The following is a 25,273-nucleotide window of genomic DNA, read 5'->3' as shown; positions in this document are numbered from 1 at the left end:
CATGAGATTCATTTTATTTACACTTTGTCACATGATGTCAGTCCATCCTGAAACCAGACCTCCTCTCTGCTCCCTCCATTAAAAACCCGACCGTTATTACTTCAAACTTGTCAGGAAAAGACATTTTCCTGCTGATCACGTTCAAACAGAAAATAACGGAGATGGATTGATCAATCCTGATCGATTGAACATGAAAACCGGGAGAGCTGCTCAGTTTTCTCTGTTGAAGTCTTAAAACAGATCAAATTAGTCCTGTCATGGACAGGTAGGGGCGGGCGTGGACAGGTAGGGGCGGGCGTGGCCAGGTAGGGGCGGGCGTGGACAGGTAGGGGCGGGCGTGGACAGGTAGGGGCGGGCGTGGCCAGGTAGGGGCGGGCGTGGCCAGGTAGGGGCGGGCGTGGACAGGTAGGGGCGGGCGTGGACAGGTAGGGGCGGGCGTGGGGACAGGTAGGGGCGGGCGTGGGGACAGGTAGGGGCGGGCGTGGCCAGGTAGGGGCGGGCGTGGCCAGGTAGGGGCGGGCGTGGCCAGGTAGGGGCGGGCGTGGCCAGGTAGGGGCGGGCGTGGACAGGTAGGGGCGGGCGTGGACAGGTAGGGGCGGGCGTGGACAGGTAGGGGCGGGCGTGGACAGGTAGGGGCGGGCGTGGACAGGTAGGGGCGGGCGTGGCCAGGTAGGGGCGGGCGTGGACAGGTAGGGGCGGGCGTGGACAGGTAGGGGCGGGCGTGGACAGGTAGGGGCGGGCGTGGACAGGTAGGGGCGGGCGTGGGGACAGGTCGGGGCGGGCGTGGCCAGGTAGGGGCGGGCGTGGCCAGGTAGGGGCGGGCGTGGGGACAGGTAGGGGCGGGCGTGGGGACAGGTAGGGGCGGGCGTGGGGACAGGTAGGGGCGGGCGTGGGGACAGGTAGGGGCGGGCGTGGGGACAGGTAGGGGCGGGCGTGGGGACAGGTAGGGGCGGGCGTGGGGACAGGTAGGGGCGGGCGTGGGGACAGGTAGGGGCGGGCGTGGGGACAGGTAGGGGCGGGCGTGGACAGGTGAGCCATGCTGCCTTTCAGACCTGACAGAAAACTGTAAATTCCAGTTTAATCTTCAGATTATCAACAAAAACCAATAAAACTGATAAATTAATGAAAGAAGAAAATGGAGGAAGCCAGATGTAGAGAAAGTCGGGCTTTCGGCTCCAAGGTGGATCTTTGGAGTAAAATGTTCTTCGGCACGGTGACTGATGCCACAAACTCTCTGACGGACGCTTCAGTCACTCATCACTGATTGGCCACGGGCTGCTGCTCCTCCTCCATTGGCTGACTGCTGAAGCCGCTGTCAACGGTGGCGTCTGATTGGACAGAAAGATGTAAACGAGGAGAGTCTGATTCATTCAGAGTGAAAATGTCTCCATGTCTCTGTCCTGTCTTACTGCTTGTTCTGGTTTTACCTGGACTGTGTTTGTCGTCCGGCAGCTCAGCGTTCCTCAGCAGTCGGACTCCTTCTGTCAGACCGAGAGACTGAAGAGCTTCAACCAGACCTTCCACTGCACCTCCACCCAGCTATACACACACACACACACACACACACACACACACACACACACACACACACACACACACACACACACACACACACACAGTATTAGGTGGAGGCTGTCACAAAGATCTTATCAAATGATTAAAATACAACTCAGATCTGAAGAAGAAAAATGACGTTTTCCAAACTTGATTCATACGTCTCGTCCTCTCTGTCTCGTCCTCTCTGTCTCGTCCTCTCTGTCCCGTCCTCTCTGTCCCGTCCTCTCTGCCCCGTCCTCTCTGCCCCGTCCTCTCTGCCTCGTCCTCTCTGCCCCGTCCTCTCTGTCTCGTCCTCTCTGCCTCGTCCTCTCTGTCTCGTCCTCTCTGTCTCGTCCTCTCTGTCCCGTCCTCTCTGTCCCGTCCTCTCTGCCCCGTCCTCTCTGCCCCGTCCTCTCTGCCTCGTCCTCTCTGCCCCGTCCTCTCTGTCTCGTCCTCTCTGCCTCGTCCTCTCTGCCTCGTCCTCTCTGCCCCGTCCTCTCTGCCTCGTCCTCTCTGCCTCGTCCTCTCTGTCTCGTCCTCTCTGTCTCGACCTCTCTGCCCCGTCCTCTCTGTCCCGTCCTCTCTGCCTCGTCCTCTCTGCCCCGTCCTCTCTGCCTCGTCCTCTCTGCCTCGTCCTCTCTGCCTCGTCCTCTCTGCCTCGTCCTCTCTGTCTCGTCCTCTCTGTCTCGACCTCTCTGCCCCGTCCTCTCTGCCTCGTCCTCTCTGCCTCGTCCTCTCTGCCTCGTCCTCTCTGCCTCGTCCTCTCTGACTCGTCCTCTCTGTCCCGTCCTCTCTGCCTCGTCCTCTCTGCCTCGTCCTCTCTGCCCCGTCCTCTCTGTCCCGTCCTCTCTGTCCCGTCCTCTCTGCCTCGTCCTCTCTGCCCCGTCCTCTCTGTCTCGTCCTCTCTGCCTCGTCCTCTCTGCCTCGTCCTCTCTGCCTCGTCCTCTCTGCCTCGTCCTCTCTGCCTCGTCCTCTCTGTCTCGTCCTCTCTGACTCGTCCTCTCTGCCCCGTCCTCTCTGCCTCGTCCTCTCTGTCTCGTCCTCTCTGCCTCGTCCTCTCTGCCTCGTCCTCTCTGTCTCGTCCTCTCTGCCTCGTCCTCTCTGTCTCGTCCTCTCTGACTCGTCCTCTCTGCCCCGTCCTCTCTGCCCCGTCCTCTCTGTCTCGTCCTCTCTGCCTCGTCCTCTCTGCCCCGTCCTCTCTGCCCCGTCCTCTCTGACTCGTCCTCTCTGCCTCGTCCTCTCTGCCTCGTCCTCTCTGTCTCGTCCTCTCTGACTCGTCCTCTCTGCCCCGTCCTCTCTGCCTCGTCCTCTCTGTCCCGTCCTCTCTGTCCCGTCCTCTCTGCCTCGTCCTCTCTGCCCCGTCCTCTCTGTCTCGTCCTCTCTGCCTCGTCCTCTCTGCCTCGTCCTCTCTGCCTCGTCCTCTCTGCCTCGTCCTCTCTGCCTCGTCCTCTCTGTCTCGTCCTCTCTGACTCGTCCTCTCTGCCCCGTCCTCTCTGTCCCGTCCTCTCTGTCCCGTCCTCTCTGCCTCGTCCTCTCTGCCCCGTCCTCTCTGTCTCGTCCTCTCTGCCTCGTCCTCTCTGCCTCGTCCTCTCTGCCTCGTCCTCTCTGCCTCGTCCTCTCTGTCTCGTCCTCTCTGCCTCGTCCTCTCTGTCTCGTCCTCTCTGACTCGTCCTCTCTGCCCCGTCCTCTCTGCCTCGTCCTCTCTGCCCCGTCCTCTCTGTCTCGTCCTCTCTGCCCCGTCCTCTCTGTCCCGTCCTCTCTGCCTCGTCCTCTCTGCCTCGTCCTCTCTGCCCCGTCCTCTCTGCCTCGTCCTCTCTGCCCCGTCCTCTCTGACCCGTCCTCTCTGCCCCGTCCTCTCTGTCCCGTCCTCTCTGTCCCGTCCTCTCTGCCCCGTCCTCTCTGACTCGTCCTCTCTGTCCCGTCCTCTCTGTCCGTCCTCTCTGCCCCGTCCTCTCTGCCTCGTCCTCTCTGACTCGTCCTCTCTGCCCCGTCCTCTCTGCCTCGTCCTCTCTGTCCCGTCCTCTCTGTCTCGTCCTCTCTGTCTCGTCCTCTCTGCCCCGTCCTCTCTGACTCGTCCTCTCTGTCCCGTCCTCTCTGCCTCGTCCTCTCTGTCCCGTCCTCTCTGCCCCGTCCTCTCTGCCTCGTCCTCTCTGCCCCGTCCTCTCTGTCTCGTCCTCTCTGTCCCGTCCTCTCTGCCCCGTCCTCTCTGTCTCGTCCTCTCTGCCCCGTCCTCTCTGCCTCGTCCTCTCTGCCTCGTCCTCTCTGTCTCGTCCTCTCTGCCCCGTCCTCTCTGCCTCGTCCTCTCTGCCTCGTCCTCTCTGTCTCGTCCTCTCTGACTCGTCCTCTCTGTCCCGTCCTCTCTGTCTCGTCCTCTCTGCCTCGTCCTCTCTGCCCCGTCCTCTCTGTCTCGTCCTCTCTGCCCCGTCCTCTCTGCCTCGTCCTCTCTGCCTCGTCCTCTCTGACTCGTCCTCTCTGTCCCGTCCTCTCTGTCTCGTCCTCTCTGCCTCGTCCTCTCTGCCCCGTCCTCTCTGTCTCGTCCTCTCTGCCCCGTCCTCTCTGACTCGTCCTCTCTGTCCCGTCCTCTCTGTCTCGTCCTCTCTGCCTCGTCCTCTCTGCCCCGTCCTCTCTGTCTCGTCCTCTCTGCCCCGTCCTCTCTGCCTCGTCCTCTCTGCCTCGTCCTCTCTGTCTCGTCCTCTCTGACTCGTCCTCTCTGTCCCGTCCTCTCTGTCTCGTCCTCTCTGCCTCGTCCTCTCTGCCCCGTCCTCTCTGTCTCGTCCTCTCTGCCCCGTCCTCTCTGACTCGTCCTCTCTGTCCCGTCCTCTCTGTCTCGTCCTCTCTGCCTCGTCCTCTCTGCCCCGTCCTCTCTGTCTCGTCCTCTCTGCCCCGTCCTCTCTGCCTCGTCCTCTCTGCCTCGTCCTCTCTGTCTCGTCCTCTCTGACTCGTCCTCTCTGTCCCGTCCTCTCTGCCTCGTCCTCTCTGTCCCGTCCTCTCTGTCCCGTCCTCTCTGTCCCGTCCTCTCTGCCTCGTCCTCTCTGCCCCGTCCTCTCTGCCTCGTCCTCTCTGTCTCGTCCTCTCTGTCCCGTCCTCTCTGTCTCGTCCTCTCTGCCTCGTCCTCTCTGTCCCGTCCTCTCTGTCTCGTCCTCTCTGTCTCGTCCTCTCTGCCCCGTCCTCTCTGACTCGTCCTCTCTGTCCCGTCCTCTCTGCCTCGTCCTCTCTGTCCCGTCCTCTCTGTCCCGTCCTCTCTGCCCCGTCCTCTCTGCCTCGTCCTCTCTGCCCCGTCCTCTCTGTCTCGTCCTCTCTGTCCCGTCCTCTCTGCCCCGTCCTCTCTGCCTCGTCCTCTCTGTCTCGTCCTCTCTGACTCGTCCTCTCTGTCCCGTCCTCTCTGCCTCGTCCTCTCTGTCTCGTCCTCTCTGCCTCGTCCTCTCTGCCCCGTCCTCTCTGCCTCGTCCTCTCTGCCCCGTCCTCTCTGTCTCGTCCTCTCTGCCCCGTCCTCTCTGACTCGTCCTCTCTGCCCCGTCCTCTCTGTCTCGTCCTCTCTGTCCCGTCCTCTCTGTCTCGTCCTCTCTGCCTCGTCCTCTCTGCCTCGTCCTCTCTGTCTCGTCCTCTCTGCCTCGTCCTCTCTGCCCCGTCCTCTCTGTCCCGTCCTCTCTGTCTCGTCCTCTCTGCCTCGTCCTCTCTGCCTCGTCCTCTCTGTCCCGTCCTCTCTGTCCCGTCCTCTCTGTCTCGTCCTCTCTGTCTCGTCCTCTCTGCCTCGTCCTCTCTGCCTCGTCCTCTCTGCCCCGTCCTCTCTGTCCCGTCCTCTCTGTCTCGTCCTCTCTGTCTCGTCCTCTCTGCCTCGTCCTCTCTGCCCCGTCCTCTCTGCCTCGTCCTCTCTGCCCCGTCCTCTCTGTCTCGTCCTCTCTGCCTCGTCCTCTCTGCCTCGTCCTCTCTGCCCCGTCCTCTCTGTCTCGTCCTCTCTGCCTCGTCCTCTCTGTCTCGTCCTCTCTGCCTCGTCCTCTCTGCCCCGTCCTCTCTGCCTCGTCCTCTCTGCCCCGTCCTCTCTGTCTCGTCCTCTCTGCCCCGTCCTCTCTGACTCGTCCTCTCTGCCCCGTCCTCTCTGTCTCGTCCTCTCTGTCCCGTCCTCTCTGCCCCGTCCTCTCTGACTCGTCCTCTCTGCCCCGTCCTCTCTGTCTCGTCCTCTCTGCCCCGTCCTCTCTGTCTCGTCCTCTCTGCCTCGTCCTCTCTGCCTCGTCCTCTCTGCCTCGTCCTCTCTGCCTCGTCCTCTCTGTCTCGTCCTCTCTGACTCGTCCTCTCTGCCCCGTCCTCTCTGCCCCGTCCTCTCTGTCTCGTCCTCTCTGCCTCGTCCTCTCTGCCCCGTCCTCTCTGCCTCGTCCTCTCTGCCCCGTCCTCTCTGTCTCGTCCTCTCTGCCCCGTCCTCTCTGTCCCGTCCTCTCTGTCTCGTCCTCTCTGCCTCGTCCTCTCTGCCTCGTCCTCTCTGCCCCGTCCTCTCTGCCTCGTCCTCTCTGCCCCGTCCTCTCTGACCCGTCCTCTCTGCCCCGTCCTCTCTGTCCCGTCCTCTCTGTCCCGTCCTCTCTGCCCCGTCCTCTCTGACTCGTCCTCTCTGTCCCGTCCTCTCTGTCCGTCCTCTCTGCCCCGTCCTCTCTGCCTCGTCCTCTCTGACTCGTCCTCTCTGTCCCGTCCTCTCTGTCTCGTCCTCTCTGTCTCGTCCTCTCTGCCCCGTCCTCTCTGACTCGTCCTCTCTGTCCCGTCCTCTCTGCCTCGTCCTCTCTGTCCCGTCCTCTCTGTCCCGTCCTCTCTGCCCCGTCCTCTCTGCCTCGTCCTCTCTGCCCCGTCCTCTCTGACTCGTCCTCTCTGTCCCGTCCTCTCTGCCTCGTCCTCTCTGTCCCGTCCTCTCTGTCCCGTCCTCTCTGCCTCGTCCTCTCTGCCCCGTCCTCTCTGCCTCGTCCTCTCTGCCCCGTCCTCTCTGTCCCGTCCTCTCTGTCCCGTCCTCTCTGCCTCGTCCTCTCTGCCTCGTCCTCTCTGCCCCGTCCTCTCTGCCCCGTCCTCTCTGCCTCGTCCTCTCTGCCTCGTCCTCTCTGCCCCGTCCTCTCTGTCCCGTCCTCTCTGCCTCGTCCTCTCTGTCCCGTCCTCTCTGTCCCGTCCTCTCTGCCTCGTCCTCTCTGCCCCGTCCTCTCTGCCTCGTCCTCTCTGCCCCGTCCTCTCTGTCCCGTCCTCTCTGCCTCGTCCTCTCTGCCTCGTCCTCTCTGCCTCGTCCTCTCTGCCTCGTCCTCTCTGTCTCGTCCTCTCTGCCTCGTCCTCTCTGCCTCGTCCTCTCTGCCCCGTCCTCTCTGCCTCGTCCTCTCTGCCCCGTCCTCTCTGTCTCGTCCTCTCTGCCCCGTCCTCTCTGACTCGTCCTCTCTGCCCCGTCCTCTCTGTCTCGTCCTCTCTGTCCCGTCCTCTCTGTCTCGTCCTCTCTGCCTCGTCCTCTCTGCCTCGTCCTCTCTGTCTCGTCCTCTCTGCCTCGTCCTCTCTGCCCCGTCCTCTCTGTCCCGTCCTCTCTGTCTCGTCCTCTCTGCCTCGTCCTCTCTGCCTCGTCCTCTCTGTCCCGTCCTCTCTGTCTCGTCCTCTCTGTCTCGTCCTCTCTGCCTCGTCCTCTCTGCCTCGTCCTCTCTGCCCCGTCCTCTCTGTCTCGTCCTCTCTGTCTCGTCCTCTCTGCCTCGTCCTCTCTGCCCCGTCCTCTCTGCCTCGTCCTCTCTGCCCCGTCCTCTCTGTCTCGTCCTCTCTGCCTCGTCCTCTCTGCCTCGTCCTCTCTGCCCCGTCCTCTCTGTCTCGTCCTCTCTGCCTCGTCCTCTCTGTCTCGTCCTCTCTGCCTCGTCCTCTCTGCCCCGTCCTCTCTGCCTCGTCCTCTCTGCCCCGTCCTCTCTGTCTCGTCCTCTCTGCCCCGTCCTCTCTGACTCGTCCTCTCTGCCCCGTCCTCTCTGTCTCGTCCTCTCTGTCCCGTCCTCTCTGCCCCGTCCTCTCTGACTCGTCCTCTCTGCCCCGTCCTCTCTGTCTCGTCCTCTCTGCCCCGTCCTCTCTGACTCGTCCTCTCTGTCCCGTCCTCTCTGTCTCGTCCTCTCTGCCTCGTCCTCTCTGCCTCGTCCTCTCTGCCTCGTCCTCTCTGCCTCGTCCTCTCTGCCCCGTCCTCTCTGTCCCGTCCTCTCTGTCTCGTCCTCTCTGTCTCGTCCTCTCTGTCTCGTCCTCTCTGCCCCGTCCTCTCTGTCTCGTCCTCTCTGTCTCGTCCTCTCTGCCTCGTCCTCTCTGTCTCGTCCTCTCTGCCTCGTCCTCTCTGCCCCGTCCTCTCTGTCTCGTCCTCTCTGCCTCGTCCTCTCTGCCTCGTCCTCTCTGCCTCGTCCTCTCTGACTCGTCCTCTCTGCCCCGTCCTCTCTGCCTCGTCCTCTCTGTCCCGTCCTCTCTGTCCCGTCCTCTCTGTCCCGTCCTCTCTGCCCCGTCCTCTCTGCCCCGTCCTCTCTGACACGTCCTCTCTGACTCGTCCTCTCTGACTCGTCCTCTCTGCCCCGTCCTCTCTGCCTCGTCCTCTCTGTCCCGTCCTCTCTGCCCCGTCCTCTCTGCCCCGTCCTCTCTGCCTCGTCCTCTCTGCCTCGTCCTCTCTGACTCGTCCTCTCTGCCTCGTCCTCTCTGTCCCGTCCTCTCTGCCTCGTCCTCTCTGTCCCGTCCTCTCTGACTCGTCCTCTCTGTCCCGTCCTCTCTGCCTCGTCCTCTCTGACTCGTCCTCTCTGCCCCGTCCTCTCTGACTCGTCCTCTCTGACTCGTCCTCTCTGTCCCGTCCTCTCTGTCCCGTCCTCTCTGACTCGTCCTCTCTGTCCCGTCCTCTCTGACTCGTCCTCTCTGCCTCGTCCTCTCTGCCTCGTCCTCTCTGACTCGTCCTCTCTGCCCCGTCCTCTCTGACTCGTCCTCTCTGACTCGTCCTCTCTGTCCCGTCCTCTCTGTCCCGTCCTCTCTGACTCGTCCTCTCTGTCCCGTCCTCTCTGACTCGTCCTCTCTGCCTCGTCCTCTCTGACTCGTCCTCTCTGACTCGTCCTCTCTGTCCCGTCCTCTCTGACTCGTCCTCTCTGACTCGTCCTCTCTGACTCGTCCTCTCTGTCCCGTCCTCTCTGTCCCGTCCTCTCTGACTCGTCCTCTCTGTCCCGTCCTCTCTGACTCGTCCTCTCTGCCCCGTCCTCTCTGACTCGTCCTCTCTGACTCGTCCTCTCTGTCCCGTCCTCTCTGCCCCGTCCTCTCTGCCCCGTCCTCTCTGCCTCGTCCTCTCTGACTCGTCCTCTCTGACTCGTCCTCTCTGTCCCGTCCTCTCTGCCTCGTCCTCTCTGTCCCGTCCTCTCTGACTCGTCCTCTCTGTCCCGTCCTCTCTGCCTCGTCCTCTCTGACTCGTCCTCTCTGCCCCGTCCTCTCTGACTCATCCTCTCTGACTCGTCCTCTCTGTCCCGTCCTCTCTGTCCCGTCCTCTCTGACTCGTCCTCTCTGCCTCGTCCTCTCTGTCCCGTCCTCTCTGACTCGTCCTCTCTGTCCCGTCCTCTCTGACTCGTCCTCTCTGCCCCGTCCTCTCTGCCCCGTCCTCTCTGACTCGTCCTCTCTGTCCCGTCCTCTCTGCCTCGTCCTCTCTGTCCCGTCCTCTCTGCCCCGTCCTCTCTGCCTCGTCCTCTCTGCCTCGTCCTCTCTGACTCGTCCTCTCTGTCCCGTCCTCTCTGCCTCGTCCTCTCTGTCCCGTCCTCTCTGCCCCGTCCTCTCTGCCTCGTCCTCTCTGCCTCGTCCTCTCTGTCCCGTCCTCTCTGTCCCGTCCTCTCTGCCCCGTCCTCTCTGCCCCGTCCTCTCTGCCTCGTCCTCTCTGCCTCGTCCTCTCTGCCCCGTCCTCTCTGCCTCGTCCTCTCTGCCCCGTCCTCTCTGCCTCGTCCTCTCTGCCCCGTCCTCTCTGACTCGTCCTCTCTGCCTCGTCCTCTCTGTCTCGTCCTCTCTGCCCCGTCCTCTCTGCCCCGTCCTCTCTGCCTCGTCCTCTCTGCCCCGTCCTCTCTGCCTCGTCCTCTCTGCCTCGTCCTCTCTGTCCCGTCCTCTCTGTCCCGTCCTCTCTGTCTCGTCCTCTCTGTCTCGTCCTCTCTGCCTCGTCCTCTCTGCCTCGTCCTCTCTGCCCCGTCCTCTCTGTCCCGTCCTCTCTGTCTCGTCCTCTCTGTCTCGTCCTCTCTGCCTCGTCCTCTCTGCCCCGTCCTCTCTGCCTCGTCCTCTCTGCCCCGTCCTCTCTGTCTCGTCCTCTCTGCCTCGTCCTCTCTGCCTCGTCCTCTCTGCCCCGTCCTCTCTGTCTCGTCCTCTCTGCCTCGTCCTCTCTGTCTCGTCCTCTCTGCCTCGTCCTCTCTGCCCCGTCCTCTCTGCCTCGTCCTCTCTGCCCCGTCCTCTCTGTCTCGTCCTCTCTGCCCCGTCCTCTCTGACTCGTCCTCTCTGCCCCGTCCTCTCTGTCTCGTCCTCTCTGTCCCGTCCTCTCTGCCCCGTCCTCTCTGACTCGTCCTCTCTGCCCCGTCCTCTCTGTCTCGTCCTCTCTGCCCCGTCCTCTCTGTCTCGTCCTCTCTGCCTCGTCCTCTCTGCCTCGTCCTCTCTGCCTCGTCCTCTCTGCCTCGTCCTCTCTGTCTCGTCCTCTCTGACTCGTCCTCTCTGCCCCGTCCTCTCTGCCCCGTCCTCTCTGTCTCGTCCTCTCTGCCTCGTCCTCTCTGCCCCGTCCTCTCTGCCTCGTCCTCTCTGCCCCGTCCTCTCTGTCTCGTCCTCTCTGCCCCGTCCTCTCTGTCCCGTCCTCTCTGTCTCGTCCTCTCTGCCTCGTCCTCTCTGCCTCGTCCTCTCTGCCCCGTCCTCTCTGCCTCGTCCTCTCTGCCCCGTCCTCTCTGACCCGTCCTCTCTGCCCCGTCCTCTCTGTCCCGTCCTCTCTGTCCCGTCCTCTCTGCCCCGTCCTCTCTGACTCGTCCTCTCTGTCCCGTCCTCTCTGTCCGTCCTCTCTGCCCCGTCCTCTCTGCCTCGTCCTCTCTGACTCGTCCTCTCTGTCCCGTCCTCTCTGTCTCGTCCTCTCTGTCTCGTCCTCTCTGCCCCGTCCTCTCTGACTCGTCCTCTCTGTCCCGTCCTCTCTGCCTCGTCCTCTCTGTCCCGTCCTCTCTGTCCCGTCCTCTCTGCCCCGTCCTCTCTGCCTCGTCCTCTCTGCCCCGTCCTCTCTGACTCGTCCTCTCTGTCCCGTCCTCTCTGCCTCGTCCTCTCTGTCCCGTCCTCTCTGTCCCGTCCTCTCTGCCTCGTCCTCTCTGCCCCGTCCTCTCTGCCTCGTCCTCTCTGCCCCGTCCTCTCTGTCCCGTCCTCTCTGTCCCGTCCTCTCTGCCTCGTCCTCTCTGCCTCGTCCTCTCTGCCCCGTCCTCTCTGCCCCGTCCTCTCTGCCTCGTCCTCTCTGCCTCGTCCTCTCTGCCCCGTCCTCTCTGTCCCGTCCTCTCTGCCTCGTCCTCTCTGTCCCGTCCTCTCTGTCCCGTCCTCTCTGCCTCGTCCTCTCTGCCCCGTCCTCTCTGCCTCGTCCTCTCTGCCCCGTCCTCTCTGTCCCGTCCTCTCTGCCTCGTCCTCTCTGCCTCGTCCTCTCTGCCTCGTCCTCTCTGTCTCGTCCTCTCTGCCTCGTCCTCTCTGCCTCGTCCTCTCTGCCCCGTCCTCTCTGCCTCGTCCTCTCTGCCCCGTCCTCTCTGTCTCGTCCTCTCTGCCCCGTCCTCTCTGACTCGTCCTCTCTGCCCCGTCCTCTCTGTCTCGTCCTCTCTGTCCCGTCCTCTCTGTCTCGTCCTCTCTGCCTCGTCCTCTCTGCCTCGTCCTCTCTGTCTCGTCCTCTCTGCCTCGTCCTCTCTGCCCCGTCCTCTCTGTCCCGTCCTCTCTGTCTCGTCCTCTCTGCCTCGTCCTCTCTGCCTCGTCCTCTCTGTCCCGTCCTCTCTGTCTCGTCCTCTCTGTCTCGTCCTCTCTGCCTCGTCCTCTCTGCCTCGTCCTCTCTGCCCCGTCCTCTCTGTCTCGTCCTCTCTGTCTCGTCCTCTCTGCCTCGTCCTCTCTGCCCCGTCCTCTCTGCCTCGTCCTCTCTGCCCCGTCCTCTCTGTCTCGTCCTCTCTGCCTCGTCCTCTCTGCCTCGTCCTCTCTGCCCCGTCCTCTCTGTCTCGTCCTCTCTGCCTCGTCCTCTCTGTCTCGTCCTCTCTGCCTCGTCCTCTCTGCCCCGTCCTCTCTGCCTCGTCCTCTCTGCCCCGTCCTCTCTGTCTCGTCCTCTCTGCCCCGTCCTCTCTGACTCGTCCTCTCTGCCCCGTCCTCTCTGTCTCGTCCTCTCTGTCCCGTCCTCTCTGCCCCGTCCTCTCTGACTCGTCCTCTCTGCCCCGTCCTCTCTGTCTCGTCCTCTCTGCCCCGTCCTCTCTGACTCGTCCTCTCTGTCCCGTCCTCTCTGTCTCGTCCTCTCTGCCTCGTCCTCTCTGCCTCGTCCTCTCTGCCTCGTCCTCTCTGCCTCGTCCTCTCTGCCCCGTCCTCTCTGTCCCGTCCTCTCTGTCTCGTCCTCTCTGTCTCGTCCTCTCTGTCTCGTCCTCTCTGCCCCGTCCTCTCTGTCTCGTCCTCTCTGTCTCGTCCTCTCTGCCTCGTCCTCTCTGTCTCGTCCTCTCTGCCTCGTCCTCTCTGCCCCGTCCTCTCTGTCTCGTCCTCTCTGCCTCGTCCTCTCTGCCTCGTCCTCTCTGCCTCGTCCTCTCTGACTCGTCCTCTCTGCCCCGTCCTCTCTGCCTCGTCCTCTCTGTCCCGTCCTCTCTGTCCCGTCCTCTCTGTCCCGTCCTCTCTGCCCCGTCCTCTCTGCCCCGTCCTCTCTGACACGTCCTCTCTGACTCGTCCTCTCTGACTCGTCCTCTCTGCCCCGTCCTCTCTGCCTCGTCCTCTCTGTCCCGTCCTCTCTGCCCCGTCCTCTCTGCCCCGTCCTCTCTGCCTCGTCCTCTCTGCCTCGTCCTCTCTGACTCGTCCTCTCTGCCTCGTCCTCTCTGTCCCGTCCTCTCTGCCTCGTCCTCTCTGTCCCGTCCTCTCTGACTCGTCCTCTCTGTCCCGTCCTCTCTGCCTCGTCCTCTCTGACTCGTCCTCTCTGCCCCGTCCTCTCTGACTCGTCCTCTCTGACTCGTCCTCTCTGTCCCGTCCTCTCTGTCCCGTCCTCTCTGACTCGTCCTCTCTGTCCCGTCCTCTCTGACTCGTCCTCTCTGCCTCGTCCTCTCTGCCTCGTCCTCTCTGACTCGTCCTCTCTGCCCCGTCCTCTCTGACTCGTCCTCTCTGACTCGTCCTCTCTGTCCCGTCCTCTCTGTCCCGTCCTCTCTGACTCGTCCTCTCTGTCCCGTCCTCTCTGACTCGTCCTCTCTGCCTCGTCCTCTCTGACTCGTCCTCTCTGACTCGTCCTCTCTGTCCCGTCCTCTCTGACTCGTCCTCTCTGACTCGTCCTCTCTGACTCGTCCTCTCTGTCCCGTCCTCTCTGTCCCGTCCTCTCTGACTCGTCCTCTCTGTCCCGTCCTCTCTGACTCGTCCTCTCTGCCCCGTCCTCTCTGACTCGTCCTCTCTGACTCGTCCTCTCTGTCCCGTCCTCTCTGCCCCGTCCTCTCTGCCCCGTCCTCTCTGCCTCGTCCTCTCTGACTCGTCCTCTCTGACTCGTCCTCTCTGTCCCGTCCTCTCTGCCTCGTCCTCTCTGTCCCGTCCTCTCTGACTCGTCCTCTCTGTCCCGTCCTCTCTGCCTCGTCCTCTCTGACTCGTCCTCTCTGCCCCGTCCTCTCTGACTCATCCTCTCTGACTCGTCCTCTCTGTCCCGTCCTCTCTGTCCCGTCCTCTCTGACTCGTCCTCTCTGCCTCGTCCTCTCTGTCCCGTCCTCTCTGACTCGTCCTCTCTGTCCCGTCCTCTCTGACTCGTCCTCTCTGCCCCGTCCTCTCTGCCCCGTCCTCTCTGACTCGTCCTCTCTGTCCCGTCCTCTCTGCCTCGTCCTCTCTGTCCCGTCCTCTCTGCCCCGTCCTCTCTGCCTCGTCCTCTCTGCCTCGTCCTCTCTGACTCGTCCTCTCTGTCCCGTCCTCTCTGCCTCGTCCTCTCTGTCCCGTCCTCTCTGCCCCGTCCTCTCTGCCTCGTCCTCTCTGCCTCGTCCTCTCTGTCCCGTCCTCTCTGTCCCGTCCTCTCTGCCCCGTCCTCTCTGCCCCGTCCTCTCTGCCTCGTCCTCTCTGCCTCGTCCTCTCTGCCCCGTCCTCTCTGCCTCGTCCTCTCTGCCCCGTCCTCTCTGCCTCGTCCTCTCTGCCCCGTCCTCTCTGACTCGTCCTCTCTGCCTCGTCCTCTCTGTCTCGTCCTCTCTGCCCCGTCCTCTCTGCCCCGTCCTCTCTGCCTCGTCCTCTCTGCCCCGTCCTCTCTGACTCGTCCTCTCTGCCTCGTCCTCTCTGACTCGTCCTCTCTGCCTCGTCCTCTCTGTCTCGTCCTCTCTGCCTCGTCCTCTCTGCCTCGTCCTCTCTGCCCCGTCCTCTCTGACTCGTCCTCTCTGCCTCGTCCTCTCTGACTCGTCCTCTCTGCCTCGTCCTCTCTGCCCCGTCCTCTCTGACTCGTCCTCTCTGCCTCGTCCTCTCTGCCTCGTCCTCTCTGTCTCGTCCTCTCTGCCTCGTCCTCTCTGCCCCGTCCTCTCTGACTCGTCCTCTCTGCCTCGTCCTCTCTGCCTCGTCCTCTCTGCCCCGTCCTCTCTGACTCGTCCTCTCTGCCTCGTCCTCTCTGACTCGTCCTCTCTGCCTCGTCCTCTCTGTCCCGTCCTCTCTGTCTCGTCCTCTCTGCCTCGTCCTCTCTGCCTCGTCCTCTCTGCCCCGTCCTCTCTGCCTCGTCCTCTCTGTCTCGTCCTCTCTGTCTCGTCCTCTCTGTCTCGTCCTCTCTGACTCGTCCTCTCTGCCTCGTCCTCTCTGCCCCGTCCTCTCTGCCTCGTCCTCTCTGTCCCGTCCTCTCTGTCTCGTCCTCTCTGTCTCGTCCTCTCTGACTCGTCCTCTCTGCCTCGTCCTCTCTGCCCCGTCCTCTCTGCCTCGTCCTCTCTGCCTCGTCCTCTCTGCCCCGTCCTCTCTGCCTCGTCCTCTCTGCCTCGTCCTCTCTGCCTCGTCCTCTCTGCCCCGTCCTCTCTGCCTCGTCCTCTCTGCCCCGTCCTCTGTCTCGTCCTCTCTGTCCCGTCCTCTCTGCCTCGTCCTCTCTGTCCCGTCCTCTCTGCCCCGTCCTCTCTGCCTCGTCCTCTCTGCCTCGTCCTCTCTGCCTCGTCCTCTCTGTCCCGTCCTCTCTGTCCCGTCCTCTCTGCCCCGTCCTCTCTGCCTCGTCCTCTCTGCCTCGTCCTCTCTGTCCCGTCCTCTCTGCCCCGTCCTCTCTGCCTCGTCCTCTCTGCCTCGTCCTCTCTGTCTCGTCCTCTCTGCCCCGTCCTCTCTGCCTCGTCCTCTCTGTCCCGTCCTCTCTGCCCCGTCCTCTCTGACTCGTCCTCTCTGCCCCGTCCTCTCTGTCCCGTCCTCTCTGTCCCGTCCTCTCTGCCTCGTCCTCTCTGCCCCGTCCTCTCTGACTCGTCCTCTCTGTCCCGTCCTCTCTGTCCCGTCCTCTCTGCCCCGTCCTCTCTGCCTCGTCCTCTCTGCCTCGTCCTCTCTGCCCCGTCCTCTCTGCCTCGTCCTCTCTGCCCCGTCCTCTCTGACTCGTCCTCTCTGCCTCGTCCTCTCTGTCCCGTCCTCTCTGTCTCGTCCTCTCTGCCTCGTCCTCTCTGCCTCGTCCTCTCTGTCCCGTCCTCTCTGCCCCGTCCTCTCTGCCTCGTCCTCTCTGCCCCGTCCTCTGTCTCGTCCTCTCTGCCTCGTCCTCTCTGCCCCGTCCTCTCTGCCTCGTCCTCTCTGTCCCGTCCTCTCTGCCTCGTCCTCTCTGACTCGTCCTCTCTGCCCCGTCCTCTCTGTCTCGTCCTCTCTGCCCCGTCCTCTCTGCCCCGTCCTCTCTGTCTCGTCCTCTCTGCCTCGTCCTCTCTGTCCCGTCCTCTCTGCCTCGTCCTCTCTGACTCGTCCTCTCTGCCCCGTCCTCTCTGTCTCGTCCTCTCTGTCCCGTCCTCTCTGCCCCGTCCTCTCTGCCTCGTCCTCTCTGTCCCGTCCTCTCTGCCCCGTCCTCTCTGCCTCGTCCTCTCTGCCCCGTCCTCTGTCTCGTCCTCTCTGCCTCGTCCTCTCTGCCCCGTCCTCTCTGCCTCGTCCTCTCTGTCCCGTCCTCTCTGCCTCGTCCTCTCTGACTCGTCCTCTCTGCCCCGTCCTCTCTGTCTCGTCCTCTCTGCCTCGTCCTCTCTGCCCCGTCCTCTCTGTCTCGTCCTCTCTGCCTCGTCCTCTCTGTCCCGTCCTCTCTGCCTCGTCCTCTCTGACTCGTCCTCTCTGCCCCGTCCTCTCTGTCTCGTCCTCTCTGTCTCGTCCTCTCTGCCTCGTCCTCTCTGCCTCGTCCTCTCTGTCCCGTCCTCTGTCTCGACCTCTCTGTCCCGTCCTCTCTGCCTCGTCCTCTCTGTCCCGTCCTCTCTGCCTCGTCCTCTCTGCCTCGTCCTCTCTGTCCCGTCCTCTCTGTCTCGTCCTCTCTGCCTCGTCCTCTCTGCCTCGTCCTCTCTGCCTCGTCCTCTCTGTCCCGTCCTCTGTCTCGACCTCTCTGTCCCGTCCTCTCTGCCTCGTCCTCTCTGTCCCGTCCTCTCTGCCTCGTCCTCTCTGCCTCGTCCTCTCTGCCCCGTCCTCTCTGTCCCGTCCTCTGTCTCGACCTCTCTGTCCCGTCCTCTCTGCCTCGTCCTCTCTGCCTCGTCCTCTCTGTCCCGTCCTCTGTCTCGACCTCTCTGTCCCGTCCTCTCTGCCTCGTCCTCTCTGTCCCGTCCTCTCTGCCTCGTCCTCTCTGCCTCGTCCTCTCTGCCTCGTCCTCTCTGTCCCGTCCTCTCTCCCGGCCAATCGGAGCCAGTTACCTTGTAGTGCTGCAGCAGGTGGTGACAGGGGGCGGGGCTCTGCTCGTACAGGTGGGTCAGCGTCATCATTCCCAGTTTCTCTGCCAGCTTCATCCAGGGAACGTCTCGGACACTCAGAACCTCCACCAGCCGGGTCAGCGTGTCTTCGTCCAGCGACCCGCCATCTGCACAAGCTGCTACGTCAGACCGGTTCTGGACAGATCCGACACCCGCAGAACCAGAACCCACCGACCCACCTGCACCGGGGCTGACCCGGATCTTCTTTCTACTGGACGGACCGGGTATGGACTTTAACAGGTTCCTCACCTGGAGGAGCAGGAGGAGGAGGTGGAGGAGGAGGAAGAGGACGAGGAGGAGCAGGACGATCAAAAGGAGGAGCAGGAGGAAGAGCAGGAGGAGGAGGAGCAAAAGGAGGAGGAAAAGGAGGAAGGGCAGGAGGAGGAGGAGCAAAAGGAGGAGGAAAAGGAGGAAGGGCAGGAGGAGGAGGAGCAAAAGGAGGAGGAAAAGCAGTAGGAGGAGAAGCAGGAGGAGCAGAAGGAGGAGGAGGAGCAAAAGGAGGAGGAAAAGGAGGAAGGGCAGGAGGAGGAGAAGCAGGAGGAGCAAAAGGAGGAGGAGGAGCAAAAGGAGGAGCAAAAGGAGGAGGAGGAGCAGGAGGAGGAAAAGGAGGAGGAGGAGGTCCAGGTTAGGTTAGGGTGCATCATGTAGAAAGAACTTCTGGATGTTTTTTTCAGACATTACCTTCTGGCAGGTGGCCAGATCCAGGGGGGTGTGTCCTGCTGGTCTCTTGCGCGTGATTGGCTGTGAAGCAGCTGGTGGCTCTCTGATTGGTTCATCCTGGTCCTGCTCTTCATCTGATGAGGAGCTGAGGAACAGCGGCTCGTCGTTCTCCAGGTTCTTGTCGGCTCCTTGGAGAGACTGCAGGTTAGACTGGGTGTGTGTGTGTGTCCGTGTGTGTGTGTGTGTGTGTGTGTGTTACCTGCAGCTATCAGCATGGAGCAGAGCGTTGGGGAGCCCATGCTGGCAGCCAGGTGCAGCGCCGTGTTTCCTCCGAACGTGCCGGCGTCCACGTCAGCCTTCAGCTGCGGGCGAAACGTTGCGTCAGGAGGATGTAGCCCCGCCCCCTCTGCACACAGGTACCCCTGTGTGTGTGTGTGTGTGTGTGTGTGTGTGTGTGTGTGTGTGTGTGTGTGTGTTACCTCTGTGATGAGCATACAGGCCACCTTGAACAGGTTTTCCTTGACAGCCAGGTGCAGCACAGTATTCCCACTCTTCTGCTCAGGTGCATCTACGTTGGCCCCGCCCTCGACCAGCAGCTGGAGGCAGCGCTCGCCGTCCCGCCTCACGGCGAGGTGGAGCGGCAGAAGACCTGATGGAAACACGCCAGCTCTCAGCTTCCGGCCTTGAACCGCATCGCGGCGGCAGATCTGGGTCCAGACTCACCGTGGTAGTCGGGGGTGTTGACCAGGTTGCCGTGGCGATCTCCCAGGTAAGCCAGCAGCAGCTGGAGTGTGTTGTTGTCTCCCGCCAGCGCCGCCAGGTGTAGCGGGCTCCGCCCATCTTTGTCGGGCAGGCTGGGATCGGCGCCCGACCTCAGCAGCGCCTCCACCACCTTCAGCTGCCGGGTGATCACCGCCAGGTGAAGAGGAGTCTGCGACAGGTAGGGGGGCGGAGTTAACCAGGTTCAGGTGAACACATATTCAGGCGTTCCTCCAGCGTTTTAGCAGCTCCGCCACATCTGTGCAACCGGTCACGTTTACCTGCTGCAGCCGGTCACGTTTACCTGCTGCAACCGGTCACGTTTACCTGCTGCAGCCGGTCACGTTGACCTGCTGCAACCGGTCACGTTGACCTGCTGCAGCCGGTCACGTTGACCTGCTGCAACCGGTCACGTTTACCTGCTGCAGCCGGTCACGTTTACCTGCTGCAGCCGGTCACGTTGACCTGCTGCAGCCGGTCACGTTGACCTGCTGCAACCGGTCACGTTTACCTGCTGCAGCCGGTCACGTTTACCTGCTGCAGCCGGCCACGTTTACCTGCTGCAGCCGGCCACGTTTACCTGCTGCAGTCGGCCACGTTTACCTGCTGCAGTCGGCCACGTTTACCTGCTGCAGTCGGCCACGTTTACCTGCTGCAGTCGGCCACGTTTACCTGCTGCAGCCGGCCACGTTTACCTGCTGCAGTCGGCCACGTTTACCTGCTGCAGTCGGCCACGTTTACCTGCTGCAGTCGGTTGGTCATGTTTACCTGCTGCAGTCGGCCATGTTTAGCTGCTGCAGTCGGCCATGTTTACCTGCTCCAGTCGGCCATGTTTACCTGCTGCAGTCGGCCATGTTTACCTGCTGCAGTCGGCCACGTTTACCTGCTGCAGTCGGCCACGTTTACCTGCTGCAGTCGGCCACGTTTACCTGCTGCAGCCGGCCACGTTTACCTGCTGCAGCCGGCCACGTTTACCTGCTGCAGCCGGCCACGTTTACCTGCTGCAGTCGGCCACGTTTACCTGCTGCAGTCGGCCACGTTTACCTGCTGCAGTCGGTTGGTCATGTTTACCTGCTGCAGTCGGCCACGTTTACCTGCTGCAGTCGGCCACGTTTACCTGCTGCAGTCGGCCACGTTTACCTGCTGCAGTCGGCCACGTTTACCCGCTGCAGCCGGCCATGTTTACCCGCTGCAGCCGGTCACGTTTACCCGCTGCAGCCGGTCAAGTTTACCTGCTGCAGCCGGTCAAGTTCACCTGCTGCAGCCGGTCAAGTTTACTTGCTGCAGCCGGTCACGTTGACCTGCTGCAACCGGTCACGTTTACCTGCTGCAGCCGGTCACGTTGACCTGCTGCAGCCGGTCAAGTTTACTCGCTGCAGCCGGTCGAGTTTACCTGCTGCAGCCGGTCAAGTTTACTTGCTGCAGCCGGTCACGTTGACCTGCTGCAACCGGTCACGTTTACCTGCTGCAGCCGGTCACGTTTACCTGCTGCAGCCGGTCAAGTTTACCTGCTGCAGCCGGTCACGTTTACCTGCTGCAGTCGGCCATGTTTACCTGCTGCAGTCGGCCATGTTTACCTGCTGCAGCCGGTCGGCCACGTTTACCTGCTGCAGTCGGTTGGCCATGTTTACCTGCTGCAGTCGGTTGGTCATGTTTACCTGCTGCAGTCGATCATGTTTACCTGCTGCAGCCGGTCAAGTTTACTCGCTGCAGCCGGTCACGTTGACCTACTGCAGCCGGTCACGTTGACCTGCTGCAGCCGGTCACGTTTACCTGCTGCAGCCGGTCAAGTTTACCTGCTGCAGCCGGTCAAGTTTACCTGCTGCAGCCGGTCACGTTTACCTGCTGCAGCCGGTCATGTTTACCTGCTGCAACCGGTCACGTTTACCTGCTGCAGTCGGCCATGTTTACCTGCTGCAGTCGGCCATGTTTACCTGCTGCAGCCGGCCATGTTTACCTGCTGCAGTCGGCCATGTTTACCTGCTGCAGTCGGCCACGTTTACCTGCTGCAGTCGCCCACGTTTACCTGCTGCAGTCGGCCATGTTTACCTGCTGCAGTCGGCCATGTTTACCTGCTGCAGCCGGCCATGTTTACCTGCTGCAGTCGGCCATGTTTACCTGCTGCAGTCGGCCATGTTTACCTGCTGCAGTCGGTTGGTCATGTTTACCTGCTGCAGTCGGCCATGTTTACCTGCTGCAGTCGGCCATGTTTACCTGCTGCAGTCGGCCATGTTTACCTGCTGCAGTCGCCCATGTTTACCTGCTGCAGTCGGCCATGTTTACCTGCTGCAGTCGGCCATGTTTACCTGCTGCAGTCGGCCATGTTTACCTGCTGCAGTCGGCCATGTTTACCTGCTGCAGTCGCCCATGTTTACCTGCTGCAGTCGGCCATGTTTACCTGCTGCAGTCGGCCATGTTTACCTGCTGCAGTCGGCCATGTTTACCTGCTGCAGTCGGCCATGTTTACCTGCTGCAGTCGGCCATGTTTACCTGCTCCAGTTGGCCATGTTTACCTGCTGCAGTCGGCCACGTTTACCTGCTGCAGTCGGCCACGTTTACCTGCTGCAGTCGGCCACGTTTACCTGCTGCAGTCGGCCACGTTTACCTGCTGCAGTCGGCCACGTTTACCTGCTGCAGTCGGCCACGTTTACCTGCTGCAGCCGGCCACGTTTACCTGCTGCAGCCGGCCATGTTTACCTGCTGCAGTCGGCCACGTTTACCTGCTGCAGCCGGTCACGTTTACCTGCTGCAGCCGGTCACGTTTACCTGCTGCAGCCGGCCACGTTTACCTGCTGCAGTCGGCCACGTTTACCTGCTGCAGCCGGCCATGTTTACCTGCTGCAGCCGGTCGGCCACGTTTACCTGCTGCAGTCGGCCATGTTTACCTGCTGCAGCCGGTCGGCCACGTTTACCTGCTGCAGTCGGCCATGTTTACCTGCTGCAGCCGGTCGGCCACGTTTACCTGCTGCAGCCGGTCGGCCACGTTTACCTGCTGCAGTCGGCCATGTTTGCCTGCTGCAGCCGGTCGGCCACGTTTACCTGCTGCAGTCGGCCATGTTTACCTGCTGCAGCCGGTCGGCCACGTTTACCTGCTGCAGCCGGTCGGCCACGTTTACCTGCTGCAGTCGGCCATGTTTACCTGCTGCAGCCGGTCGGCCACGTTTACCTGCTGCAGCCGGTCGGCCACGTTTACCTGCTGCAGTCGGCCATGTTTGCCTGCTGCAGCCGGTCGGCCACGTTTACCTGCTGCAGTCGGCCATGTTTACCTGCTGCAGCCGGTCGGCCACGTTTACCTGCTGCAGTCGGCCATGTTTACCTGCTGCAGTCGGCCACGTTTACCTGCTGCAGCCGGTCGGCCATGTTTACCTGCTGCAGCCGGCCATGTTTACCTGCTGCAACCGGTTGGTCGTATTGAGGATGCTTTGCTGCTGGCTGCTGAGCAGAGTGTGGAGCAGCTGCTGGATCACACCTGTCTGCTGGTGGATGATGGCCAGGTGTAGTGGGCTACGGGAAACAAACAGCTGTTAGCATCTTGTTGCTACGTAAACACTGACCAGAAGCTCCAACTGGCTCATCCGAAAGGTGAGTCATAAGTTTTAGGTCGCATTTGCTCAGCTGTGTTCAGTCGAAGGTCTCATGGACACAATGACGTCTCTGACGTGAGCAACTGGAGCGTTAACAGGTTTACTTCCCAGAACAGGAAGTAAAAGCACACTCACGTGTCTCCGTTGGAGTCCTGGATACCACACAGGTGTCTTTGTAGGGCGAGCAGGACCCGGGCGTCCCCGGTGCTGCAGTACTGCAGCAGGGCTGCGGCCGTGTGCCGGGCGCTCTGAGACACTCTGCTGCTGAGGCTGGCGGCTGAAAACAACACATCTGTAAACATCACCACCAAACAAAGAGACCAAACGACGTCTGAGCTGCTGCGCCTCACCAATCTGAAGCAGCTGCTGCTGAAGCGGCGAGCCCGTCTGTCTGTCGCCCTGTTGCTGGGATACACCTGTCGGATGGGCGGAGCCAGACATCTGAGCTCCTCCACCTGCAGAAAAGCCTGTGAAGCCTCCTGTTAAAAACGCTCCACCTCCTCCACCGCCTCCGTTCATCTGCTGGAGGAACTGAAATCCTGCAGACACCAGCATCATTTAACGGATGATCAATACCTCAGTGATCTCTGAACAGAAACCAGATCAGATCCATACCTCCTCCCCCTCCCCCTCCTCCATATCCTCCAGCTCCCCCCCCTCTTGCTCCTCCTCCCCCTCTCCAGGACTCATAGTGAGGCAGAGGCTTCTGCTTCTTCCTCAGAACCTCCTCTTTATCTGAAACCAGCAGGAGATGAAGGAAAGGACACATCAGACCAGGAAGGAGGTGTGTTTCATCTTCATCATCACGCTGCATGATGAAGATGCGACTCAGTAGGTGAGCAAATGAAACGGCAGTAACTTTTTCCACTGAGAAAGACCAGCAGAATCCTGTCAGAAGGGGACCCACCTCGGATCTGTGGGATGTAGGTGAACTGTTTGGGGTCGCTGCTGTCGCCGGCCTTCTTCCTCTTCAGCTGCAGGAAGACGGTGACGGGACGGTCGATATCTGTGTTGTGATAGGCTGGCGTTTTGAAGACGATGGCATACTGATGAGAGAGCAGATAATGGAAACCAGCGGTGATCTTCATTTACAGGAGGAGAGTGTGTGTTTCTATGCCGGGGGCCCCGGTGATCCAGACGTGGGTTACCGGGACCCCCCTCTGGAGCCAGGCCTGGAGGTGTGGTACGAGAGCGAGCGTCTGGTGGCCGGGCCTTCGCCCATGGGGCCCAGTCGGGCTCAGCCCGAAAGGGTTACATGGGCCCCACCTCCCGTGGGCTCACCATCTGCGGGAGGAGCCGTAGGGGTCGGGTGCAGTGTGAGCTGGGCGGCAGCAAGAGGCAGGGACCCTGGCGGTCCGATCCCCGGCTGCAGAAGCTGGCTCTAGGGACGTGGAACGTCACCTCTCTGGTGGGGAAGGAGCCTGAGCTTGTGCGTGAGGTTGAGCGGTTCCGACTAGATATAGTTGGACTCACCTCGACGCATGGCTTGGGCTCTGGAACCAGAACCCTCGAGAGGGGCTGGACCTTCTTCCACTCTGGAGTTGCTCATGGTGAGAGGCGCCGAGCAGGTGTGGGCATTCTCATCAGCCCCCAGCTTGGTGCCTGCACGTTGGGGTTTACCCCGGTGGATGAAAGGGTAGTTTCCCTCCGCCTCCGGGTGGGGGGACGGGTCCTGACTGTTGTCTGTGCTTATGCACAGAACAGCAGTTGGTCTGGTGGGAACGTCTGGCTGAGTCCCCCGTCAGAGCGAGCTTCAACTCCCACCTTCAGCAGAGCTTCAACCATGTCCCGAGTGAGGCGGGGGACATTGAGTCCGAATGGGCTGTGTTCCGTGCCTCTATTGCTGAGGCGGCCAGCCGGAGCTGTGGCTGTAAGGTCGTTGGTGCCTGTCGTGGCGGTAATCCCAGGACTCGTTGGTGGACACCAGCAGTGAGGGATGCCGTCAAGCTGAAGAAGGAGTCCTATCGGGCCTTCTTGGCCTGTGGGACTCTGGAGGCAGCTGATGGGTACCGACAGGCTAAGCGGCATGCGGCTTTGGCTGTCGCCGAGGCAAAAACTCGGGCATGGGAGGAGTTTGGCGAGGCCATGGAGAAAGACTTCCGGACGGCTTCGAGGAGGTTCTGGTCCAGCATCCGGCGGCTCAGGAGGGGGAAGCAGTGCTCCATCAATACTGTGTACAGTGGAGGTGGGGAGCTGCTGACCTCAACTCAGGACGTAGTGGGTCGGTGGAGGGAATACTTCGAAGACCTCTTCAATCCTACCAACACGTCTTCCGATGAGGAAGCAGAGCTGGCGGACTCAGGGGTGGACTCTCCTATCTCTGGGGCTGAAGTCGCTGAGGTGGTCAAAAAGCTCCTTGGCGGCAAGGCCCCGGGGGTGGATGAGATCCGCCCGGAGTTCCTTAAGGCTCTGGATGCTGTGGGGCTGTCCTGGCTGACACGCCTCTGCAGCATTGCGTGGACATCGGGGACAGTACCGCTGGATTGGCAGACTGGGGTGGTGGTCCCCCTTTTTAAGAAGGGGGACCGGAGGGTGTGTTCCAATTACAGGGGAATCACACTCCTCAGCCTCCCTGGTAAGGTCTATTCAGGGGTCCTGGAGAGGAGGGTCCGCCGGATAGTCGAATCCCGGATTGAAGAGGAGCAGTGTGGTTTTCGTCCTGGTCGTGGAACAGTGGACCAGCTCTATACCCTCTTTGGGGTCCTGGAGGGGGCATGGGAGTTTGTCCAACCAGTCTACATGTGCTTTGTGGACCTGGAGAAGGCGTTCGACCGTGTCCCCCGGGGGCTCCTGTGGGGGGTACTCCGGGAGTATGGGGTACCGGACCCCCTTGTACGAGCTGTCCGGTCCCTGTATGACAGGTGTCAGAGCTTGGTCCACATTGCCGGTAGTAAGTCGGATTCATTTCCGGTGGGGGTTGGACTCCGCCAAGGCTGCCCTTTATCACCGATTCTGTTCATAACTTATATGGACAGAATTTCTAGGTGCAGCCGAGGTGTTGAGGGGATCCGGTTTGGTGGCCTCAGGATTGGGATCCTGCTTTTTGCAGATGACGTGGTCCTGTTGGCTTCATCTGGTCGTGATCTCCAGCTCTCACTTGAGCGATTCGCGGCCGAGTGTGAAGCGGCTGGGATGAGAATCAGCACCTCCAAATCTGAGACCATGGTCATCAGCCGGAATAGGGTGGATTGCCCTCTCCGGGTCGGGAGTCAGGTCCTGCCTCAAGTGGAGGAGTTTAAATATCTCGGGGTCTTGTTCACGAGTGAGGGAAGGATGGAGCGTGAGATGGACAGACGGATCGGTGCGGCGTCTGCAGTAATGCGGACTCTGCGCCGGTCTGTCGTGGTGAAGAAGGAGCTGAGCCAGAAGGCGAAGCTCTCGATTTACCAGTCGATCTACGTTCCTACCCTCACCTATGGTCATGAGCTGTGGGTCATGACCGAAAGAAGGAGATCTCGTATACAGGCGGCTGAAATGAGTTTCCTCCGCAGGGTGGCCGGGCTCTCCCTTAGAGATAGGGTGAGGAGCTCGGTCATCCGGGAGGAGACCAGAGTAGAGCCGCTGCTCCTCCGCATCGAGAGGAACCAGTTGAGGTGGCTCGGGCATCTGGTCAGGATGCCTCCTGGACCTCCCTGGTGAGGTGTTCCAGGAGGCATCTGGGAGGAGACCCCGGGGAAGACCCAGGACACGCTGGAGGGATTATATCTC

General features: G+C 61.8%; 1 protein-coding gene across 1 annotated transcript in view; it reads right to left on the bottom strand.

Annotated features, from left to right (window-relative positions):
* Positions 1-836: 836 nt before the first annotated feature.
* The window catches only part of nfkb2 (nuclear factor of kappa light polypeptide gene enhancer in B-cells 2 (p49/p100)), a 59,176-nt gene continuing 34,739 nt past the window's right edge, over positions 837-25,273 (bottom strand). Inside the window, exons 12-23 of the mRNA XM_079248489.1 lie at positions 22,473-22,611; positions 22,181-22,300; positions 21,916-22,104; positions 21,701-21,842; positions 21,371-21,485; positions 17,946-18,153; positions 17,702-17,871; positions 17,482-17,584; positions 17,244-17,410; positions 16,506-16,811; positions 1,428-1,539; positions 837-1,328 (exon numbers count right to left, since the gene is read on the bottom strand). Of these exons, the coding sequence (XP_079104615.1) occupies positions 1,258-1,328; positions 1,428-1,539; positions 16,506-16,811; positions 17,244-17,410; positions 17,482-17,584; positions 17,702-17,871; positions 17,946-18,153; positions 21,371-21,485; positions 21,701-21,842; positions 21,916-22,104; positions 22,181-22,300; positions 22,473-22,611 (1,842 nt within the window). The 3' untranslated portion in view covers positions 837-1,257. The remainder of the gene's footprint in view (positions 1,329-1,427; positions 1,540-16,505; positions 16,812-17,243; positions 17,411-17,481; positions 17,585-17,701; positions 17,872-17,945; positions 18,154-21,370; positions 21,486-21,700; positions 21,843-21,915; positions 22,105-22,180; positions 22,301-22,472; positions 22,612-25,273) is intronic.

The sequence above is a fragment of the Telmatherina bonti genome (assembly GCF_933228915.1).
Source record: "Telmatherina bonti genome assembly, chromosome: 11".
Taxonomy (NCBI): domain Eukaryota; kingdom Metazoa; phylum Chordata; class Actinopteri; order Atheriniformes; family Telmatherinidae; genus Telmatherina; species Telmatherina bonti.
Note: the sequence above shows the minus strand (reverse complement) of the source record. Positions and strands in the feature narration are given on the sequence as shown.